Source organism: Colossoma macropomum, unplaced genomic scaffold, assembly GCF_904425465.1.
Source record: "Colossoma macropomum unplaced genomic scaffold, Colossoma_macropomum, whole genome shotgun sequence".
Classification (NCBI taxonomy): Eukaryota; Metazoa; Chordata; class Actinopteri; order Characiformes; family Serrasalmidae; genus Colossoma; species Colossoma macropomum.
Genome location: NW_023494804.1, coordinates 32,175,222 through 32,195,145, shown reverse-complemented (window position 1 = coordinate 32,195,145; position 19,924 = coordinate 32,175,222). Strand labels below are relative to the sequence as shown.

At 38.9% G+C, this 19,924-nt stretch overlaps 1 protein-coding gene across 3 annotated transcripts; it reads left to right on the top strand.

The window, feature by feature from the left end:
- Positions 1-1,549: 1,549 nt before the first annotated feature.
- On the top strand, positions 1,550-18,909 carry LOC118824547 (UDP-glucuronosyltransferase 1A5-like). 3 transcript variants are annotated; one of them, XM_036594786.1, is made up of 2 exons: positions 1,550-1,644; positions 1,964-3,922. In XM_036594786.1, the coding sequence occupies exon 2, from the start codon at positions 1,969-1,971 to the stop codon at positions 3,568-3,570; it is 1,602 nt and encodes a 533-aa protein (XP_036450679.1). In that variant the 5' UTR covers positions 1,550-1,644; positions 1,964-1,968; the 3' UTR covers positions 3,571-3,922. The 3 variants fall into 3 exon arrangements, with proteins under 3 accessions (XP_036450679.1, XP_036450681.1, XP_036450680.1); XM_036594788.1 differs by lacking the exon at positions 1,550-1,644 and adding an exon at positions 17,178-18,909 and having other exon boundaries at positions 1,967-2,155; XM_036594787.1 differs by lacking the exons at positions 1,550-1,644; positions 1,964-3,922 and adding exons at positions 16,627-16,726; positions 16,986-18,909.
- Positions 18,910-19,924: the final 1,015 nt, after the last annotated feature.

Below are 19,924 nucleotides of genomic sequence, written 5' to 3'. Positions count from 1 at the left end.
TCATGGCAACTTCAGTTAAGACTGAATTTAGGACAGAAGCCATTACAGAACAACAGTTCTTAAGTCTATAATCTTATCTTATTTCCAGATAAGAAAACAGTTTTACAGAAACATCCTCGGCTAAAGCGTTTGGGAAATGGAGACTGAAACTGTGGAGACAGCGACACAAACAGCACGTTTTATTATTTTATAAAACTTTAGTTTTATTTTTTATTTTTTTACATCAGTAACGGTGGCTAACGTTAGCTGTCTGGGTAACTAACTTTATTACGTGTTTATGTTTCAGTTGTGCACGTATGGTCGGTTGCTAGGTAACAGACACGATAGTTAAGGGTCGACTGTGATCGAGTAAGTGAAAGATTTCTTAATGTGAGAAGATAAGATTATTAAATTAAGATCAGATTTGCTTCTGTAATACGAATTTGTGCGAATTTTATCTTGACTTGTCAGATCTTAAGTTAAGACAAAAAGATAGGAAGTTTCTGTAATAGAGAATGGGCAACTACGTAATGGTGCATCACATTCTGGGTAGTGGTCGCCATATTTTAGGATACACGTCTTAAAACACAAATCAAGTGCAAGATTCCTTACTGGGAGAAGCTGAACAATGAAGCAAAGGAGGTCTGTTTTGAGAAAATAAAGGAAATTAATGAGCTCGATCCGAACACAGAGCAGACGGATGATCTTAACGAGCTACCGCCAGTAACATTTCCAGATGTTTTCCTATCTTGTTTGTGGTGTGAGCACTTACACACGCCAATACTTTAAAAGTTACACAGCCACTTTACTTCTTTTACCTGTTTTATTTGCACTTCAGGGTGGTTTGGTGTGAATTGCTGCGAATTGCTGCATTCTAGAGAAACATGCCAAAGCAGAATTGTTTATGGAGGTGGTGATATGAACCAGATATCAGAAGAGTTCGACCTGAGTTCCACTGTTTTGCTTCCAAGCTGGAAAGCTGAAAAAACACATTCCATTTGTGATACATTTTCCACCATTCCAGTTGATTCACCATTTCGCCATGTTTGAAACGAAAAACAACATAAACACCACTGCAAGTGCACCTCACTAACTTTACTCAGTCTCTACCATAGCTATGGTGTCCTAAAATCCCACAGCGACTTGTGGTGTTCGTTTCCACTGACGTCACAATCCTACTCTCTATACAGCCCCAGGTTTCTGTGCACGCTGTTCAGGTTGATTTGGAACCAGATACCCTCACTGTGTTATTCACACTCTGGACTCTGGGATAATATAGTGTTTGGTCTTGACTTGGTCTTCATTTGTCCACGTCTTGGCCTTGACTACGTATTGCATCTTGTGGTCTTGACTAGAACAGACTCCAATTTTAACACCCCAAGAAATAAGAAGCAATCTCAGTTCTTGTCATTTGCTGTACACTAATCAGGTCCATTACTGATGATCATTCAAATGAATTGGTGATAAATAAATAGGGTAAATGCACAACATTTTAAACCATAAAATTCATGTCCCATGCTTTTGTATTTGCATTAGTTAATTATTAATTTCATCTCTGATCACAGTCAGAACAGTATGGCACATTTTGGACTCTGAACTCAGTCGGCTGGTACAGTCGGCTTGCACGCTTCAATTTCTTCTTTCATGCACTTCATACAACCTAAGGTAATTATAATAACATTTATATCGTAGTTCATTCTAAAATCACATACTTTGAAAATGAATGGGTAAGGTTAGGCTTGTTGATATGTGCTAGAATAATCTGTGATAGTCTTGTGAGTGAAATAGGACAGAACCTGAAGTATCACAGAGTATGTGCTTGGTGTTCTACGAGCTTTTATGAATAAGAATCAAAAACCTGCATGAACCTCAGTTCTATCATATGTTCATCATAACATTTGTATAAGAAATAATCTGCCTTATGTCTCATATGAGCGGTCAAATTAATAAATACTTATTACTAATCTGTGTGTTTCTTTTAAAGGTACAATGAACTCTGTTTTGCATAAGAGACAATCCTCCATTGTTGGACTATTTCTCTCTTTGTCTGTCTTCATCCTGAGCTGTGAGAGCGGCAAAGTTCTGGTTTATCCAGTGGACGGCAGTCATTGGGTCAACATGAAGGTGCTGATCGAGGAGCTGCACTCCAGGGGTCATAACATCACTGTGATCCGACCCAGTTCCAGCTGGTACATCACAGAACGCTCCCCTCTATATACGTCTATCACAGTCCCTGATGGAATTGACAGTTTGGGTGACTTTATTGAGGAGTACTTTAATAAGATGTTAGAAATCCAGAGAGGGAAAGCGTCCACTCTGGCATTTTTAAAGGTTCAAATGAATTTTTTCTCCATGGTCTCAAATGCACATTTAATTGCATGTAATACAGTGAGCAATATCATTGAGGATAAGGAGCTGGTTAAGAGGCTTCAAGATGAACAATATGACCTTGTTCTGACTGATCCAGCCATCACAACTGGCGTTGTCTTGGCCCATTACTTGAAGTTACCTCTGGTACTGAATGTGCGTTGGATCATCAGCAGTGAGGGTCACTTTGTCATTGCACCTTCGCCACTGTCCTACATCCCTGCACCAGGCGCTGGCCTCTCAGACCAAATGACTTTCTTTCAAAGAGTTAAGAACAGCCTTTTCTATGCAATTGTTCTTTTCCAAGATAGATTTGTGGTGGGGCCACATTACAAAGCTCTATGTGATAAATACTTTGACGAGGACTGTGACATTGTAAGCCTTCTCCAGGAGGCTGATATTTGGCTCATGAGGCTTGACTTCGTGTTCGACTTCCCCAGACCCACCATGCCGAATGTTGTTTATATGGGTGGATTCCAGTGCAAGCCCGCAAAGCCCCTCCCTGAAGACTTGGAGGCTTTTGTGCAGAGTTCAGGAGAACATGGCTTCATCATCATGTCTTTGGGAACAATGATAAATAGTCTCCCAGCTGAAACAGCTGGAGACATTGCTGCCGTGTTTGCAAAACTACCTCAAAAAGTCATCTGGAGGTATCTGGGACCAAAGCCTTCCACTCTGGGAAACAACACTCTGCTGGTGAACTGGATGCCACAGAATGACCTCCTGGGACACTCCAAGATCAAGGCATTTGTAGCCCATGGAGGAACCAATGGAGTCCAGGAGGCCATCTACCACGGAGTACCTGTGCTCGGCATCCCTTTGTTTTTCGATCAGTTTGATAACCTCGTCCGGATTCAAACAAAAGGAGCTGCAAAAGTTCTCAAGTTGTCTCAACTGAATGGCCAAACTTTTGAACAGATGCTACTGGAAGTTCTCAATGATGACTCTTATAGGACCAACATGCAGCGACTCTCCAGTCTACACAGAGACCAGCCTATGAAACCTCTAGACTCAGCTGTCTTCTGGATTGAGTATGTTATGAGGAATAAAGGAGCCCCTCACCTGCGCACAAAGGCCTATAGGATGCCTTGGTACTCCTACCATTCAGTGGACGTGATTCTGTTTCTGCTTAGTATAGCAGCAGTGCTGACATTCACCACAGTAGTATTCATCAGATGTGTCTGTCGTCGAGCGTGTGGTAAAAGAAAAATGAAAAATGAGTGAAAAGGGGAACTACCAGTAATGTTCTGCACTCAAATTAAGCACAATCCTGGAGAACCGCAGGACAAAACTGATTTTTTCTGTAGAAAATAAATTATACTATGTTAATCCTTTTTTAAAAATTACTAAATTTTCATTTGATATGATGCAATTTGACCTTTACTAACATTTTGAATTTTTTTTTTTTTAACATCTACTCTCACCTAAAATCAGAAATGAATAATCAGTCAGGATTACCTAAAGAAATACAATGTCCACTGCAGCTGTACAGTTTTACTGTCGTGTCATATATTCCGCAATCACCTTCAGTAAATAGTAATAAAATGTCTATTACATTAAAGGTTGTACCTCCATTCATCCTGGTTTTATTTTGCTCATGACTTGTACTCAGAATTGAAAACTGATTATTGATGATGTAAAAGCAAGCATGACTCACTTTCTTCTCCAACTGCTGTTTCTCACCTCGTCCCCGTGTGTGCGTCACTCACTGGAGTCTTGGTGCTCATCGTAATGCACAGATCTGATTGGCTGAGCAGCGTCGCGTCATATTTACAATGCATGCAATTGGTCCGTGAGTTTCCCGGGTTGCTAAAGCGGCACCGTAAAGGCTAGAGAGGTTACACAGATTAAAAAACTATTTTTACTTTTATTTTTATTTATTTTGTTTTTTTTTCTTTCTTTTATTTGCACAATTTAAAATATACACAAATAGACTAAACATACAGTGCAGGGAGAGGCAAAAACCTTAATAGGCTTATATAAAGCCTCCACCTAAATAACAATAAAATTACATGAAAAATGCAAAATAGTATACAACATAATGACAAAACAAATCTCAAATTACTTAAATATTAAACAAAAATATTTGAATATGAATGTGCGTTGTGTATGCGCACAGAAGCGTCCATGCATATATTAAATATAGGTACATATGTTTGTATAAATCTATCATTTCATAATCATATTAACTTATAAGCAGTAGTAAAAATAAACATCACAATAAATGAAGCAAATAAAACAACAGAAGAACAACTACAGTACAGATATTAAATGATCTTAAAATGTCTTTTATAAGATTTTAAAGAACAATTTTTTTGCCAAATGGGAAAGCCTATTCCATATTTTAGTGTCCCTAAATCTAATGAAAATTGACCTCTACAAGTGAGAAATTTAGGAGGATGAAGACCTGAAGACGAGTTGAATATGGATGAGCATCTGAATTTACTATGAAATAATTTTAAACTGCTCTGGAATGTTCCCTTCACTTGAATATATCTTGTAAATATAAACACCTATTTGAAAAATATTGATATTATAAATTGTAAGAATTTGAAGTTTCTGAAATAAAGGAGCAGATGACGTATATAAATCTGATCGGGTCGCAATCCTAACAAAACGTTTCTGAAGGACCCAAATTTTATGAAGAGTGGTGGAGAAAGTACTTGCCCACACTATATTACAATATGAAAGATAAGGATAAATTAGATTATAATAAAGAGTAAGAAGACAATTTATGTTAACCAGATGACCAACCTTCCTTATAATACCAATAGATTTATTTATTTTTCTGCTAACCCAGTCTATTTGTTCTCTCCAACCCAGTCTCATCAACAATAATTCCTAAAAATTTTGTAGTTGACCCTTGAGGGATCTCAACAGATTCAATTATAATTTTATATAAATTCTTAGAGTATAATTTTTTACCACTACAAATGATGAAATTAGACTTTTTTATATTTAAAGAAAGTTTATTTAATCTAAACCATGTAGTACAGACATTTAAACCAACATTAACCTTAATCAATGTGTTAATTTAAATGTGAAGCGACAAGGGTTGTGTCGTCTGCAAACATGATTGGAGAAAGAATATTTGAAACATTAGACAAATCATTAATATAAATAAGAAATAATACTGGTCCAAGAATGGATCCCTGAGGAACCCCAAACAATAATCTAGTTTTGCTGGAATAGCAACCCTTAATATAAACAAACTGCCTTCTGTTTAAAATATAATTTTTTAACCAGTTGTATGTAATATCCTGAAAACCATATTATATAATATATAATATTATATAACTTTTTCAACAATATCTGATGGTTAACTGTATCAAAAGCTTTTGAAAAGTCTATAAAAGTACTACAAACAAATAAATTTTCTTCAAGTGCAGAGGTAACTTCGATCAGGTGAAGAAAAGCCATACAAGTAGAATGATTTTTTCCAAAAACCATATTGATGTTTATAAAGAATTGAATTAGCATCTAAATGAAAAAGAATCCTTTTATATCTTATTTTTTCTAATATCTTTGAAAAACATGGCAAAATTGATAGGTCTATAATTATTAAAACAACATGGATCACCTGCTTTAAACATAGGAATAATCTTGGCAACTTTTAAGTCCTCTGGCACAACACCTGATTTCATAGACAAAAAGAAAGTGGCTGCAATATTGATTGCTTCACCTGCTTGACAAGGAATGCAGAAATATTGTCAAGGCCAGCTGAGGAGATTTTTAATCCATCAATTATGTCACTTATTTCTTGGATATCAGTAGATTTAAAAGAAGAAATAATAGGGAAATTTCTTGTAATAAAATCCAATGGATTACCACGACAAATAGGAATATTGTTAGCTAATTCATGACCAATATTTACAAAACAATTGTTAAATTTCAGTGCTATATGAGATAGATCATTAAGAGAATTTACCATCTAACATAACTGAAGGCACCTCTATAGAAGTCTTTTCTCTTTGTAACAATTGATTTATTATTTTCATTTGTGTCATTTGAGTACCTCAAATTTTTCACTGAAATATCTTTTTTGCGGCTCTAATAGAATGGATATACTTATTTCTATGGAATTTATAGACACTATGTGTAAGAGGAGTTGGATTTACCATATATTTTCTATACAATTTATTTTTTTCTCAACATCTTCAATAAATCAACTGTAAACCAAGGCTTTTTGAAGTCTTGAGTATATTTCTTACTGGAAGTGCCAATTGGAAAACATTCATTGAAGCTAAGACTAATAACTTTCATAAACTTTTGGTATGCAAAATCAGCATTATTTTCCTCATATATTTCATTCCATGAAGTATTAGCAAGCATGTCTTTTAAATTTAGAAATATTTGATGTACTCATTCATTTGCGTATTATTTTCTTTGAATTTTTAGTTTTATTAATGTCAATCAAAGAGTACTGAAAAATGAGAAAATGATCTGATAAATCAGAAATCAGTACTCCAGATTTCACCACTTCATTCAAAGAATTAGTTAAAATATTATCAAAGTTGCTGAATTTCCTTTAACTCTTGTAGATTTATAGATGAGAGGAAAAAAAATAACTAGAATAAAGAATATTAAGAAAATCTCCAGTAGGGCTATCTACTTTTATTTTTAAAAAGATTTATATTAAAATCACCTAAAATATAAAGTTTATCATCCATATTTATCACACCAACAATAACATTCTTTCTGTTAAAAGTACCAGAAAGCTCCAAAAAAGCAGATTCTATCTCAGCCCTATCCGATTTCAAATGAGATCATCCCTAATTTTAAATTCATAATCCTCATGAATAAACAGAGATACTCCACCTCCAGATCTATTTTCTCTTACATAATGAGCCGAGTTATATTTAGGAAGTTTAACGATATCCTTAGAATTCTCTGTAAGCCATGTTTCTGATAAAGCAATAACAGAAAAACAATGTTTAAGTGTAGATAAATAATGAAAAAACTTATCATAAATACAGGAAAGACTTCTTATATTCAAATGAAGAGTAGAGAGCATATTAGAAGGCATAGAAACACAAATCATTAAACTGGCTTTCATTATAAAAGGTACAAACATTGGAGGCATCAAATGAGGAAAAAAAATGTAAGTCTGGGTCAACTTCAAAATTATAAGAGTTACTTTTAGAGAGATCAAATGGCTTGAAAATCTGACCCTCAAAATCACATTTGTTGTTGTCCATAATGCAAACAAAAACAATGTGGTATAAATATGTGAACCAAACAAGCACTGTGTAAATATTCAATAATGAAAATTAATGAGCTAAATTCTCAGCACTGACCTTTTTTTGTTGTGGTGGATTTTGAATTGGTGAATGAACAATGACCCTCTCTCTCGAGCTGCCTTCATTGCTGGGAGTGGTTCTTTCCTTCTCTGTCGGACAACTTCAGGGAAGTCCTCATTAATAAAGATGTCTGAGCCCTTCAAAATTTTAGCTTTTATCCAGAACAGCAAATTTGTCCTTCAACCGCAGGAATCTGACCACAATCGGCCGGGGCTTTCCTGAACACGATGTTGGTTTCCCAGTCCTATGAGCCAAATCCGATATTTTCAAATGATCCAGTTGTAGTTTTTCTCTAAACAACTTTCTCACTTTTTCTTCAGATTCAGATACCTTTTCTTTGATAGACTCTTTGATGCCATGAACAACAATATTATGTTGTCTTGATTGGCCCTCCAAATAGTCTGTCTTGTCTGAGATTGAAATCAAACTTTTACAGATGGTGTCTAAATCTGCCCTGGTTTCATTACTGTTCTTGGACCAAGTTTTACATGAAAGTTTGAAATCATCAAATTCCTTTTGAGTCATTTCTAAACTCACCTTGAGATCATAGACTTGCTTTGACAGATCATCATCAATCCACCTGTTTGAAGAATCAACTATGATCTGTACACAAGTGTTAAAGCTCTTTTCTTGCTGTTCAAGCAAAGTTCTGTAAAAATCTTTTTGCTGGTCCAACAATTCATGCATTTGAGTCATGGTGACATATTCCTCAGTAGTGTTATTAGAAGGTTTAGGTGGCATGTTTTGATCATCCAATGTCAAGGCCCACTAGGCCCAAAGTTCAGCAAAGTAGAGCCAGAAGCCTCCACAAAATACTTGCAGTGTCCACAATTCTGATAGAAAGAGTTAACTTGACTCTTCCTAATTCAACCAACAGCAAAAGTTCAAGGATTTGGGTAGGATTCCTCAGATTGTTATTAGATAGAAGAAAAGCCTACAGCATCCATGAGCCACCAAGGCCCAAAGTTCAGTTGAATTGGGCTAAAAGCCTCCACAAAATAGAAGAAATCACAAATTTCATATAAGGTGTTGAATTTGACTCTCTTCAATTCAACCAGCAGTATTAATACAAAGTTCCTCTGTCAGTGGAGGCATTTGTCTCAGTGGAGACAAATGCAGGAAGGCTGATTTTGTTGATGGTAGCACAGTTATACAATGTGTCAGTGTCCCGCTCCTCTAGGAAGTCCGGCGGCTGCCACTGTCCCCTGATACAGGGAGTGCTGCTGTAGCAGAGGCTGCTGTGTTGCATGGGGTGAGGGATGCTGGTGTTGCCACAGGTGGCCCTGGTGTTTCCTCAGGGGTGGAGGCTGGTGAGCATTCCTCAGGAACACCAACAGGCATAGATCCAGTTACTCCTCCACCTGTTGAGATCCTTCTCACTGATTTGAGTATGGCAATAAAGTTGAAGGAATTGGATCTCGCCATTAAGCAACAGGAGCGAGAGATGCAGGAACTGTGAGTTTGTGCTTTGCAATTGGAGGCAGATCGAAGTTCCTCCTCTAGGCAGCCTGCCACACGATCTTCAGAGTTTGATATAAGCAAACATATCTCTCTAGTGCCTCCATTTCAGGAATCAGAGGTTGATTCCTATTTCACTGTCTTTGAGCAAGTAGCAGCTACCTTACATTGGCCTAAAGACATGTGGTGTTTGCTTCTGGTTGCAAACCGGTGGGTACAGCACAGGAAGTGTAGAGCAGAGCCTTGATTATGATGTGGTAAAAGCCACTGTACTCCGAGCATATGAGTTGTGCCTGAGGCCTACCATCAGCGGTATCGGTCTCACCAGAGGTCGAGGGACCAAACATTTGTGGAGTTTGCTCGGGGAAAAAAACAGCTTTGTTTGAAAAATGGTGCATCACTTCTGAAGTAGCTACTTTTGCCCAGTTAAAAGAACTTATATTATTAGAAGATTTCAAAAACGCTGTGCCTGAAGTTATAGTCATTTATTTGAATTAAAAGAAAGTGTCCACACTTTCTGAAGCAGCTGTCTTGACAGATGACTTTGTCCTGACACACAAAATGGTTTTCCCTTCTGTGAATACCTCTTCATCTCCTGTGGTTACTGTTAAGGACAAAAGAAGTCAGGGTGGTTGGTCTCATGCATCCCATACAGCTGAGAGATCACAGAGGAAAGAGAAGTCCCCTTCCAGACCTGCTGCTGGGTCTTCCTCATGCATTTCTAAGAAGCATGTATGCTTTTATTGTAGACATCCAGGACATCTGATTGCAGGCTGTGCTGCCTGGAACAAGAAAAAAGACAAGCCTAAAAGCGTAGCTTGTATATGTACCTCTGTTGGTGTTGCTGAGGCTGTACTAATGCAGGAAAAGTATGATGTCACATTCCAACCCTTTATACTGGATGGACGTTTCCTTGTCTGAAACAGATGAGTGTTGTGTGCCTGTTAAGATCCTGTGTGATACAGGAGCGGCACAATCTTTTCTTTCTAGTAAAGACAAGCCTCAACAAACCAATGTACTCAAACATGACACAGATGCAGGTGGCAATATCCCCATTAAGCAGAATCACTACCGTGTGAGCCCTTAAAAGTGCACTACTATGCAGACCAAGGTAGAATACCTCATTAAGCATGGCTTAGCCTTTCAAAGTTCCATGGAGTTCTCCTTGTCTCATGGTTCCAAAACCTGATAGAACCTTCCGTTTGTGTACAGACTACAGAAAAGTGAATGCGGTAACTGTGCCTGATTCTTATCCTGTGCCTAGAATCGATGATTCTGGGAACTGCTAAATTTGTGACCAAGCTGGATTTGCTGAAGGCTACTGGCAAGTTCCTCTAACAGATCGTGCTTCTGAGATATCTGCCTGATTCCCCTGATTCCTTCATGCAATACTCTGTTATGGCTTTTGGTACGCTTAATGCACCTGGTACATTCCAGCGGCTAATGAGTTGTGTACTCCAGTCTGTGCCTCACTGCGCTGCATATCTAGATGATACGGTGGTCTACACATCTACCTGGACCGAGCACATTGACACATTACAGGCAATCTTCAGATAGCTTGCATAAACTCAAGCTATCTAATTAACCATTGCTCCATGTGTCTTTCCCCATTTTTGTATTCTAATATTTCATACTAATGCTGTTTGCTATCCGGTGTGGTCCAGAGGAGGATGGCTTCCCCTTTTGAGTCTTGGTTCTTCTCAAGGTTTCTTCCTCTTGCTCTTAGGGAGTTTTACCTTGCCACTTTCGCCATTGGTGAGGCTCATGGAGACTTGGACCTGGATTTTTCTGTAAAGCTGCTTTGTGACAACACCTCTTGTAAAAATTGTTATAGAAATAAACTTGACTTAGACCAAGCCTCCTTGACCTTGAATCTTGCTAAATGTGAATTTGTCAAGGCCACTATTTTGTACTTGGGCAGAGAGGTAAGTCAGGCTAGAGTCCGGACCCCAACTGATAAGGTGAAGACTGTTCTTAAGTACCCTGTTCCACATACTAGACATTAATTGCGCTGATTCTTGGGTATGGCTGGGTACTACTGCTCCTTTTGTAATTTTTTTTCTGTAGTGGTGTTTCCATTGACAAATCTGCTAAGGGGTAATGTTGATTGTGTGGACTAGTGAGTGTCAGAAAGCTTTTGACAATGTGAAAGCTCTACTGTGTAGTGCTCCAGTCCTTGCTACTCCTGACTTTAATCGTCCCTTCAAACTAGAAGTGGATGCATGTGACATTGAAGCAGGTGCTGTGTTAAATCAGGAGGACAGCCAGGGAATTGAACATCATGTGTGTTTTTACTCCAGAAAGTTCAGTTATTTCCAGATGCGTTACAGTACCATTGAGAAGAAAACCTTGGCATTACTTTTACCTCTGCAACATTTTGAGGTCTATCTCAATTCACACTCTTCTCCTACTGTGGTCTACACTGATCACAACTCTCTAGTTTTTCTGTCTCGGATGTGCAATAAAAATCAACGTTTAATGCATCTATCTCCTCTGGAAGGGGTGGCATAACATCTGGCAAAGGCAGTGGTTGAACTATTCAATGAATTTTGAGACAGAACATACGCAAGAATTTTCCTAACTCTTGATTGACTTGTTCACATTGCCCATTGGATTGCGGGTGATATCCAGATGTCAAGCTAATTGAAATACCAGCATGCTCAAAAAATGCTGTCCAGACTTGTGAAGTAAACTGTGGGCTTCAGTCGGATAAAATATCATCAGGGATGCCAAAAAACCTAAAAACTTGATTAAATAAAGCTTCAGCTGTTTGGAAGGCAGTGGGTATTGAGGCAAAAAGTATGAATCACACACCGAAATTGCACAATGAAATCCAGAGATATGTGGACCATGGTCTAGCTGGCACAGGCAGGGGTACAAGATTACCAGCAGGCAGAGTTTTTGGGGTCTTACACTGGGAACAGGTGGAACAGGATGCTATGCTAAATGTATGAATGTCTTTGGTCATAGTTTCTCACCAATAACGGTTGGATAGTAATTGTTGAGTGTGCGTTTCTCCAGGGTGGCCTGTAGTGAGGGAAGAATGGGTTATGAGATGGTCTCGGAACTGATGGGGAACATAAATCTTCTCAGAAGGGCACTGACTTGAGTATTTTCTAAGGCCTTTGAAATCTCCTCATTGATCTCCCAATGGATGGATGATACCGTGACATTGGGGGAAAGGACAAGTTTGTCAGACAGGTTGATTTCAATTACATTTTCTTGACACACTCTAGACAAAGCATCAGCCTTCTTATTTAAGGACTCAGGGTGGTAGGAGACCAACGAGCTTGGCGAGCATTAAGCCGTTTAGCGTTACGGAGATATTCTAGGTTATAGTGAATGGGTAACACAAAAAAAGGGTGATTTTAGCTCCCTCTAACCAAAGTCTCTACTCCTCCAAAGTGAGTTTGACAGCTAGCAATTCTCTGTCCCAAATTCCATAGTTTTTCTCCACTTGGGGGGATAACCAGATCGTTGAGAGAGGACCGCTCCTACCCCAGTCTCTGGCGCATCTACCTCGCTGTTAGAGAGCCCAAAGGGCATTATGGAATACTCATAGTGCCCCCTGGTGGTCACAAAGGCTGTCTTCCACTCATCCCCTTCTTTAATTCTGATTAGGCTGTATGCACTTCTCCAGTGCTACAGGGATAAGAGGAAGCAGATATGGAAAAGTTTTTGTAATTTGGTTTGGTCTGTGTATTCAGGAGGAATTTCAGTAACAATGCATCAGGGCTTTCAATGGAAGAGGATCTAACAGCTACGGTGGGGTGAGAAGGCAGGTTTGGTGACGGAACTCGGACCATTTTAATATCTCATGTTCTGACTGAGATTGTGGGGTTGTGCTTTTCTTGCCAAGGTAGACCTAATATCAGTTCAAACTCCAGATTCCAAAATCAGAAGTTCTTTGTGTGTGGCGCTAGTCTCTAGTTGCATTGGCTCAGTCTTGGATGAAATGGTTCTGATTCCCATCAGGGCTCCGTCCAAAGTTGCCACTCGCAAAGGGACTCTCAGGGTCTCCACCGGGATCTGTAGCTCTTCCTGAAGGCGAGCACGGATAAAATTCCCTTCGGCACCGGAATGTATAACGGCTGAGACAACAAGAGATTCCTGATGACAGCAAATAACCCCTGGAAATAATGACTTGGTAAGAAACCAACCCCTTTGTGGGAACACTCACCACATTAGCATTCTCCACGTGCTTTCCAGGGATCAGCACCAAATTTTTTTGGGTGGCCTGGTTCTGCAGTTCTGAATGAGATGACCGGCACCGCCACAGTACAAACACAGGACCTCTCTTAATCATCGGAGTCTTTCCTCGGGAGACAGATGTGACAAATCACTTTGCATGGGTTCTTCAGACTCATGGTGTTCGGTTGGATGGGGTATGAATACGAGAAATAGTTTTCTTCAGTCAATTAGTTTTTGATTTTCCTCTGTTATTAATGAGATGATCAAGATGGACAGACAGAGTGATGAGTTATTCTAGGGTCAGGTTATCATCTCGACAAGCCAGTTTAGTAACAATTTCAGTACATTACCAGTAGCACTGCCTCATTCCAACCACTGTTGGCTGCCAAAGTGCGGAATTCGAGAGCATGGTCTAATACAGAACGATTGCCTGTTCGGATTTCCTTCAAAAACTGCTCATAGGATAGAGCATGGATCTGATGCCAGCTGGCAGTAGCCCATTCTAAAGCCCTATCTGATAAGCAGGAAACCAGAAATGAAATTTTGGCTTGATCTAAACTAGTGGGGGAATTATCAAAGAAAAATGGAGCACTTGTCTGGATTTCCATCAAACTTGTCCGGCTTGCTTACAGGAAACAGGGAACTGGTTGCTTGCATTGGTGGAGATGAAGCGGTGGAACGTTCTTCTGGTTCAGTAGTGCTAAGGGTCTGGAGTTGGCTGGTAAGCCCCTTCTCACTAGCTACAAGCTGAACTGGCTGAGCCTGTTGTTCTGACTTTTGTTGACCTGGTGACCTGTTCAGCTTGATGAAAACCCTCCAGATCTGCTGTCTGCATTGTTGGTGAGGTATTCTGTAACATGCCAGAATGATTCAGATGCTTGCGGATGATCCAACATCGTAGTCAAACAGGCATAGGTCAAATCCAAAAAAGACAAAGTACAAACAAACAAACATAACCAGGCAAACAGAGTCCAAAGGGCAAAGGCAATAGGGGCAAAGTCCAAAACACAGAAAAGTAGTCAGAGCCAGAAATAACAATCACCAAAGAAAACGCTCAGTAGCTCTCGAAAGATGCGATACTTCGCAAAGAAATAAACTGAAAGCCCGGTTTTAAACTGTCATTATTTGCCTAGTTAGAGTTAAACAGGTGAAACTGGTTAGTATTTAGGAGAGGCTGAATGGTGACTGGAGCGGGGTGGAAGGTTAGGTGTCACATGTCTCCCAGAGGATTCTGGGAGATGGAGTCCACAGAGGTGTCAGAGCCAGAGGTATGCATGACATTAAGAGGCCACTGTTGAACAATGTTGCTTTGAGTTCAGGGTTTCGTGAAGTTGAACGAGTTTCAAAGCCTATACTCGTCAGGAATCCCTACAACTGGCTTTTGATACAGAAGCTGTCAAATAAGTGACTTACAAGGTTGTGCCCAGTAAACTACACACTGTAAAAAAAATACTCTGCAAATTTACAATAAATAATTTGCAAATCTGTAATTAAAATGCACAGCTCTGTAATTTTTAATCTTAATTATACATTTTAAATGCAGTACTAAACAGTATTTTTACAAAACTACAATTTGACAGCAGTATTTTACAGTAATCAGCAATATTCTCTTTTCTGAATATTACAGATATGCACACACTTATCAAGAAATGAAATGAGTTAAAACCGCCGTTCCAAAATGACAGTAAAGTTGAATCTAAATACATTTTAAGAGTCAAAAATCATAACAAAAAATGTAATTGTTTTATTTTAATTTTTTTCAAAAATAAAAAATAGCTATTCTTTCCTAAGCTAACAGGCTTACATGTCAAAAAACTGTAATATATACAGTAAAATATAATACATCCATGCTTTACAAGCCCCGAAAGTCAGGCTTTAAAATTCAGGAATCCTAAATCTGTGTTTTCTTTCTAATTTGGTAATTTTCATTTTGCAGGCAAACAGTAAAGATGTACTAAGTAAATCCTGACAGATTTTACTTTTAATATGAAAAGCAAGTACAGTTTTATATTCTTTAAATGGGTTTGAGTTAAATTTCAGTATTAAATGCTTTTGTGCCTGTGTTTGTAATCGATATGTGAACAGAAATCTGAACCTGTGTGAGAGAAAAGCTTTAGCCAGACGTTTGTATTTATAACTAACATGAATTAGTTCTGTTAATGAAGTCATCTTTAATTTTGTTCAGACTGTCAGGTACAGGGATAAAAGCACAGCAATGTTTAATGTAGAGATCTGTTTGTACAGGTATAACAAGGGTATAATACACCGATCAGGCATAACATTATGAACAACTCCTTGTTTCTACACTCATTGTCCATTTTATCAGCTCCACTTACTATATAGGTGCACTTTGTAGTTCTACAGTTACAGACTGTAGTCCATCTGTTTCTCTGCATACTTTATTAGCCCCCTTTTACCCTGTTCTTCAGTGGTCAGGACCCCCATGGACCCTCACAGAACAGGTACTATTTGGGAGGTGGATCATTCTCAGCACTGCAGTAACACTGACGTGTTGGTGGTGTGTTAGTGTGTGTTGTGCTGGTCTGAGTGGATCAGACACAGCAGTGCTGCTGGAGTTTTTAAACACCTCAGTGTCACTGCTGGACTGAGAATAGTCCACCAACCAAAAATATCCAGCCAACAGCGTCCTGTGGGCAGTTTCCTATGACCACTGATGAAGGACTAGAGGATGACCAACACAAATTGTGCAGCAGCAGATGAGCTATCGTCTCTGACTTTACATCTACAAGGTGGACTGACAAGGTAGGAGTGTCTAACAGAGTGGACAGTGAGTGGACACAGTGTTTAAAAACTCCAGCAGCACTGCTGTGTCTGATCCACTCGTACCAGAACAACACACACTAACACACCACCACCACGTCAGTGTTACTGCAGTGCTGAGAATGATCCACCACCCAAATAGTACCTGCTCTGTGAGGGTCCATGGGGGTCCTGACCACTGAAGAACAGGGTAAAAGGGGGCTAACAAAGTATGCAGAGAAACAGATGGACTACAGTCTGTAACTGTAGAACTACAAAGTGCACCTATATAGTAAGTGGAGCTGATAAAATGGACAACGAGCGTAGAAACAAGGAGGTGGTCATACTGTTATGCCTGATTTGGTGTATATTCAATTAGAGAGAATATAAAGGTACTCTGCACTTTCATGAGAGGTTTATGCTTATAAAACTCCTAATCCTGATCCATTACGGATGTTGATCATTTAAATGAATGGGTGGATAAATAAATACCATTTCAAATCATAAAATTAATGTCCCATGCTTTGTATTTGCTTTAGTTAATTATTAATTTCATCTCTGATAGCAGTCAGAACAGTATGGCACATTTTGGACTTTGAACTCAGTCGGCTGGTACAGTCGGCTTGCGCACTTCAGTTTCTTCTTCTTTCATGCACTTCATACCACCTAAGGTAATTATAATAACATATTTATATTGTAGTTCATTCTAAAATCTCATACTTGGAAAATGAATGGCCAAGTTTAGGCTTGTTGATATGTGCTAGAATAATCTGTGATAGTCTTGCGAGTGAAATAGGACACAACCTGAAGTATCACAGAGTTCTATCATATGTTCATCATAACATTGTGTAAGAAATAATCTGCCTTATGTCTCATATGAGCGGTCAAATTAATAAATACTTATTACTAATCTGTGTGTTTCTTTTAAAGGTACAATGAACTCTGTTTTGCATAAGAGACAATCCTCCATTGTTGGACTATTTCTCTCTTTGTCTGTCTTCATCCTGAGCTGTGAGAGCGGCAAAATTCTGGTTTATCCAGTGGACGGCAGTCATTGGATCAACATGAAGGTGCTGATCGAGGCGCTGCACTCCAGGGGTCATAACATCACTGTGATCCGACCCAGCTCCAGCTTTTACCTAAAAGAAGACCCCTCACTGTTCACGTCTATCGCAGTGAATGATGGCATTGACAGTGTGGGTGAATTTTTTCTGGAGTATTTAAGTAACATGATGAAAATCCAGAGAGGTGAGGCGTCGATCCTGACCTTCTTGAAAGTTCAGGTGGACTTTTTCTACATGATCTCCCATGCACACTTTCTCTCATGTAATACAATGAGTAAGATCATTGAGGATAAAGAGCTGATTAAGAGGCTTCAAGACGAACAATATGATCTTCTTCTTACTGATCCAACCATGACAGCTGGCGTTGTTTTAGCCCGTTATTTGAAATTACCCCTTGTTTTAAATGCACGCTGGATCACCAGTGGTGAGGGTCATTTTGTCATTGCACCTTCGCCACTGTCCTACATACCTGTAGCAGGTACTGGCCTCTCAGACCAAATGACTTTCTTTCAAAGAGTTAAGAACAGCCTTTTCTATGCAATTGTTCTTTTCCAAGATAAATTTGTGGTGGGGCCACATTACAAAGCTCTATGTGATAAATACTTTGACGAGGACTGTGACATTGTCAGCTTCCTCCAGGAGGCTGATATTTGGCTCATGAGGCTCGATTTTGTGTTTGAATTCCCCAGACCCACCATGCCGAATGTTGTTTATATGGGTGGATTCCAGTGCAAGCCTTCAAAGCCCCTCCCTGAAGACTTGGAGGCTTTTGTGCAGAGTTCAGGAGAACATGGCTTCATCATCATGTCCTTGGGCACTTTGGTAGAAAGTCTTCCAGCTGACATAGCAGATGAAATTGCTGCTGTGTTCGCAAAACTACCTCAAAAAGTCATCTGGAGGCATCTGGGACCAAAACCTTCCACTCTGGGAAACAACACTCTGCTGGTGAACTGGATGCCACAGAACGACCTCCTGGGACACTCCAAGATCAAGGCATTTGTAGCCCATGGAGGAACCAATGGAGTCCAGGAGGCCATCTACCACGGAGTGCCTGTGCTCGGCATCCCTTTATTCTTTGATCAGTTCGATAACCTTGTCCGGATTCAAACAAGAGGAGCGGCAAAAATTCTCGAGTTGTCTCAACTGAATGGCCAAACTTTTGAACAGATGCTACTGGAAGTTCTCAATGATGACTCTTATAGGACCAACATGCAGCGACTCTCCAGTCTACACAGAGACCAGCCTATGAAACCTCTAGACTCAGCTGTCTTCTGGATTGAGTATGTTATGAGGCATAAAGGAGCCCCTCACCTGCGCACAAAGGCCTATAGGATGCCTTGGTACTCCTACCATTCAGTGGACGTGATTCTGTTTCTGCTTAGTATAGCAGCAGTGCTGACATTCACCACAGTAGTATTCATTAGATGTGTCTGTCGTCGAGCGTGTGGTAAAAGAAAAGTGAAAAACGAGTGAACAGTGTACTACCAGTAATGTTCTACACTCCACAAGCACAATCCTGGAGAACCGCAGGACAAAACTGCATTTTATTCCTTTGAAAATAAATCATATGTTGATCCTAAAAAATGTTACTACAGTTTTATTTCATATGATGAACTTTGACCTTAGTGTCACAACGTCTTTCATGTAAAATGTTTAGAATCAATATTAGGATTAACACAAAAAAATCATCCACTGCAGTTGTACAGTTTTACTGTTGTTATATACTCCACAGTCACCTTCAGTAGATAGTAATAAAAAGTCTATTACATTAACGGTTGTACCTCCATTCATCCTGGTTTCATTTTGCTCTTGACTTGTATTCAGATTTGAAAACTGACTATTACACAACTGTCTTAGATATTGTAGACTTTTTCTTTCATTACTTTCATATTTATTATCTGCTTTCTTTTCTTCAAATCATTCTAAAATTGTGATGCAACAGCAAACACGACTGTCTTTTCTACTGAGGGAGAATTAGCACTAAATTCAAAAAGCATCCAGGTTAACAGATTCATATTGTATTCATATGTTCTGCGAGTGCCGTAATTTAGTTATACCTGGTACATTCATATTTGTTTTTTATCTTTTGTATCAATGGGCCCAGTAAATCTGCATGTTAATGACAGTACAATATTTTTGCACTATCTTACTCTTTTACAAAGGTTTCACAATAGGTTCTTGGGTAATGCCATAGAACAATGGTTCCCAAACATTTTACAGTCCGTTAGCCCTCTTTTTTTTATGAGAGAATGAAATTGTTAATGTATTATACAAATTAAACTATCATATACAAGTATATAATTTCAGCTACATTACAACTCATCAATCAACACTCCAACTGAACAAGAGCCAAGTAGAACACTTTTACTTAACTTTCCATTTTACTTCAGGAAAATGTTGGGACACTAATCCAAATGCTACAGATGTCATGTTCAAACTAGAGTTCTCCAAATGCTACTTCCTCAAACCTAAATCAAAAATTCACCAAAATTCTAAAAGTTATTGCATTAAAAAACCTGAACACAGAGCTGAATTAATCTGTAAACATTTGTGTCTTGGTAATAAAACGTCTGTGAGCTGGACGGCAGATATATAGAAAATTCCAAAATCAAATGTGAAAAATGTACTGAAGTGGTGGAAAAAGACAGAGTTCAAAACCCACCACACTGTGGACATGAAAAGAGAACGTCCAGCAAGCCTGACTGAGCATCAGTGTTGCGAAATGTCCATGCCTACAAGACTTCAATCTGTCATTCAAAGATGAGACGTACAACAGAATACAAATCTAAAATAATACTGGCATAC

Bases quoted from the DNA above. Each gene is read 5' to 3' on its own strand.
- LOC118824547 (XM_036594788.1), top strand. From the start codon at position 1,969: ATGAACTCTGTTTTGCATAAGAGACAATCCTCCATTGTTGGACTATTT. The intron at 2,156-17,177 runs CCAGTTCCAGCT...CTGTGATCCGAC, and splicing joins TAACATCACTGTGATCCGAC to CCAGCTCCAGCTTTTACCTA.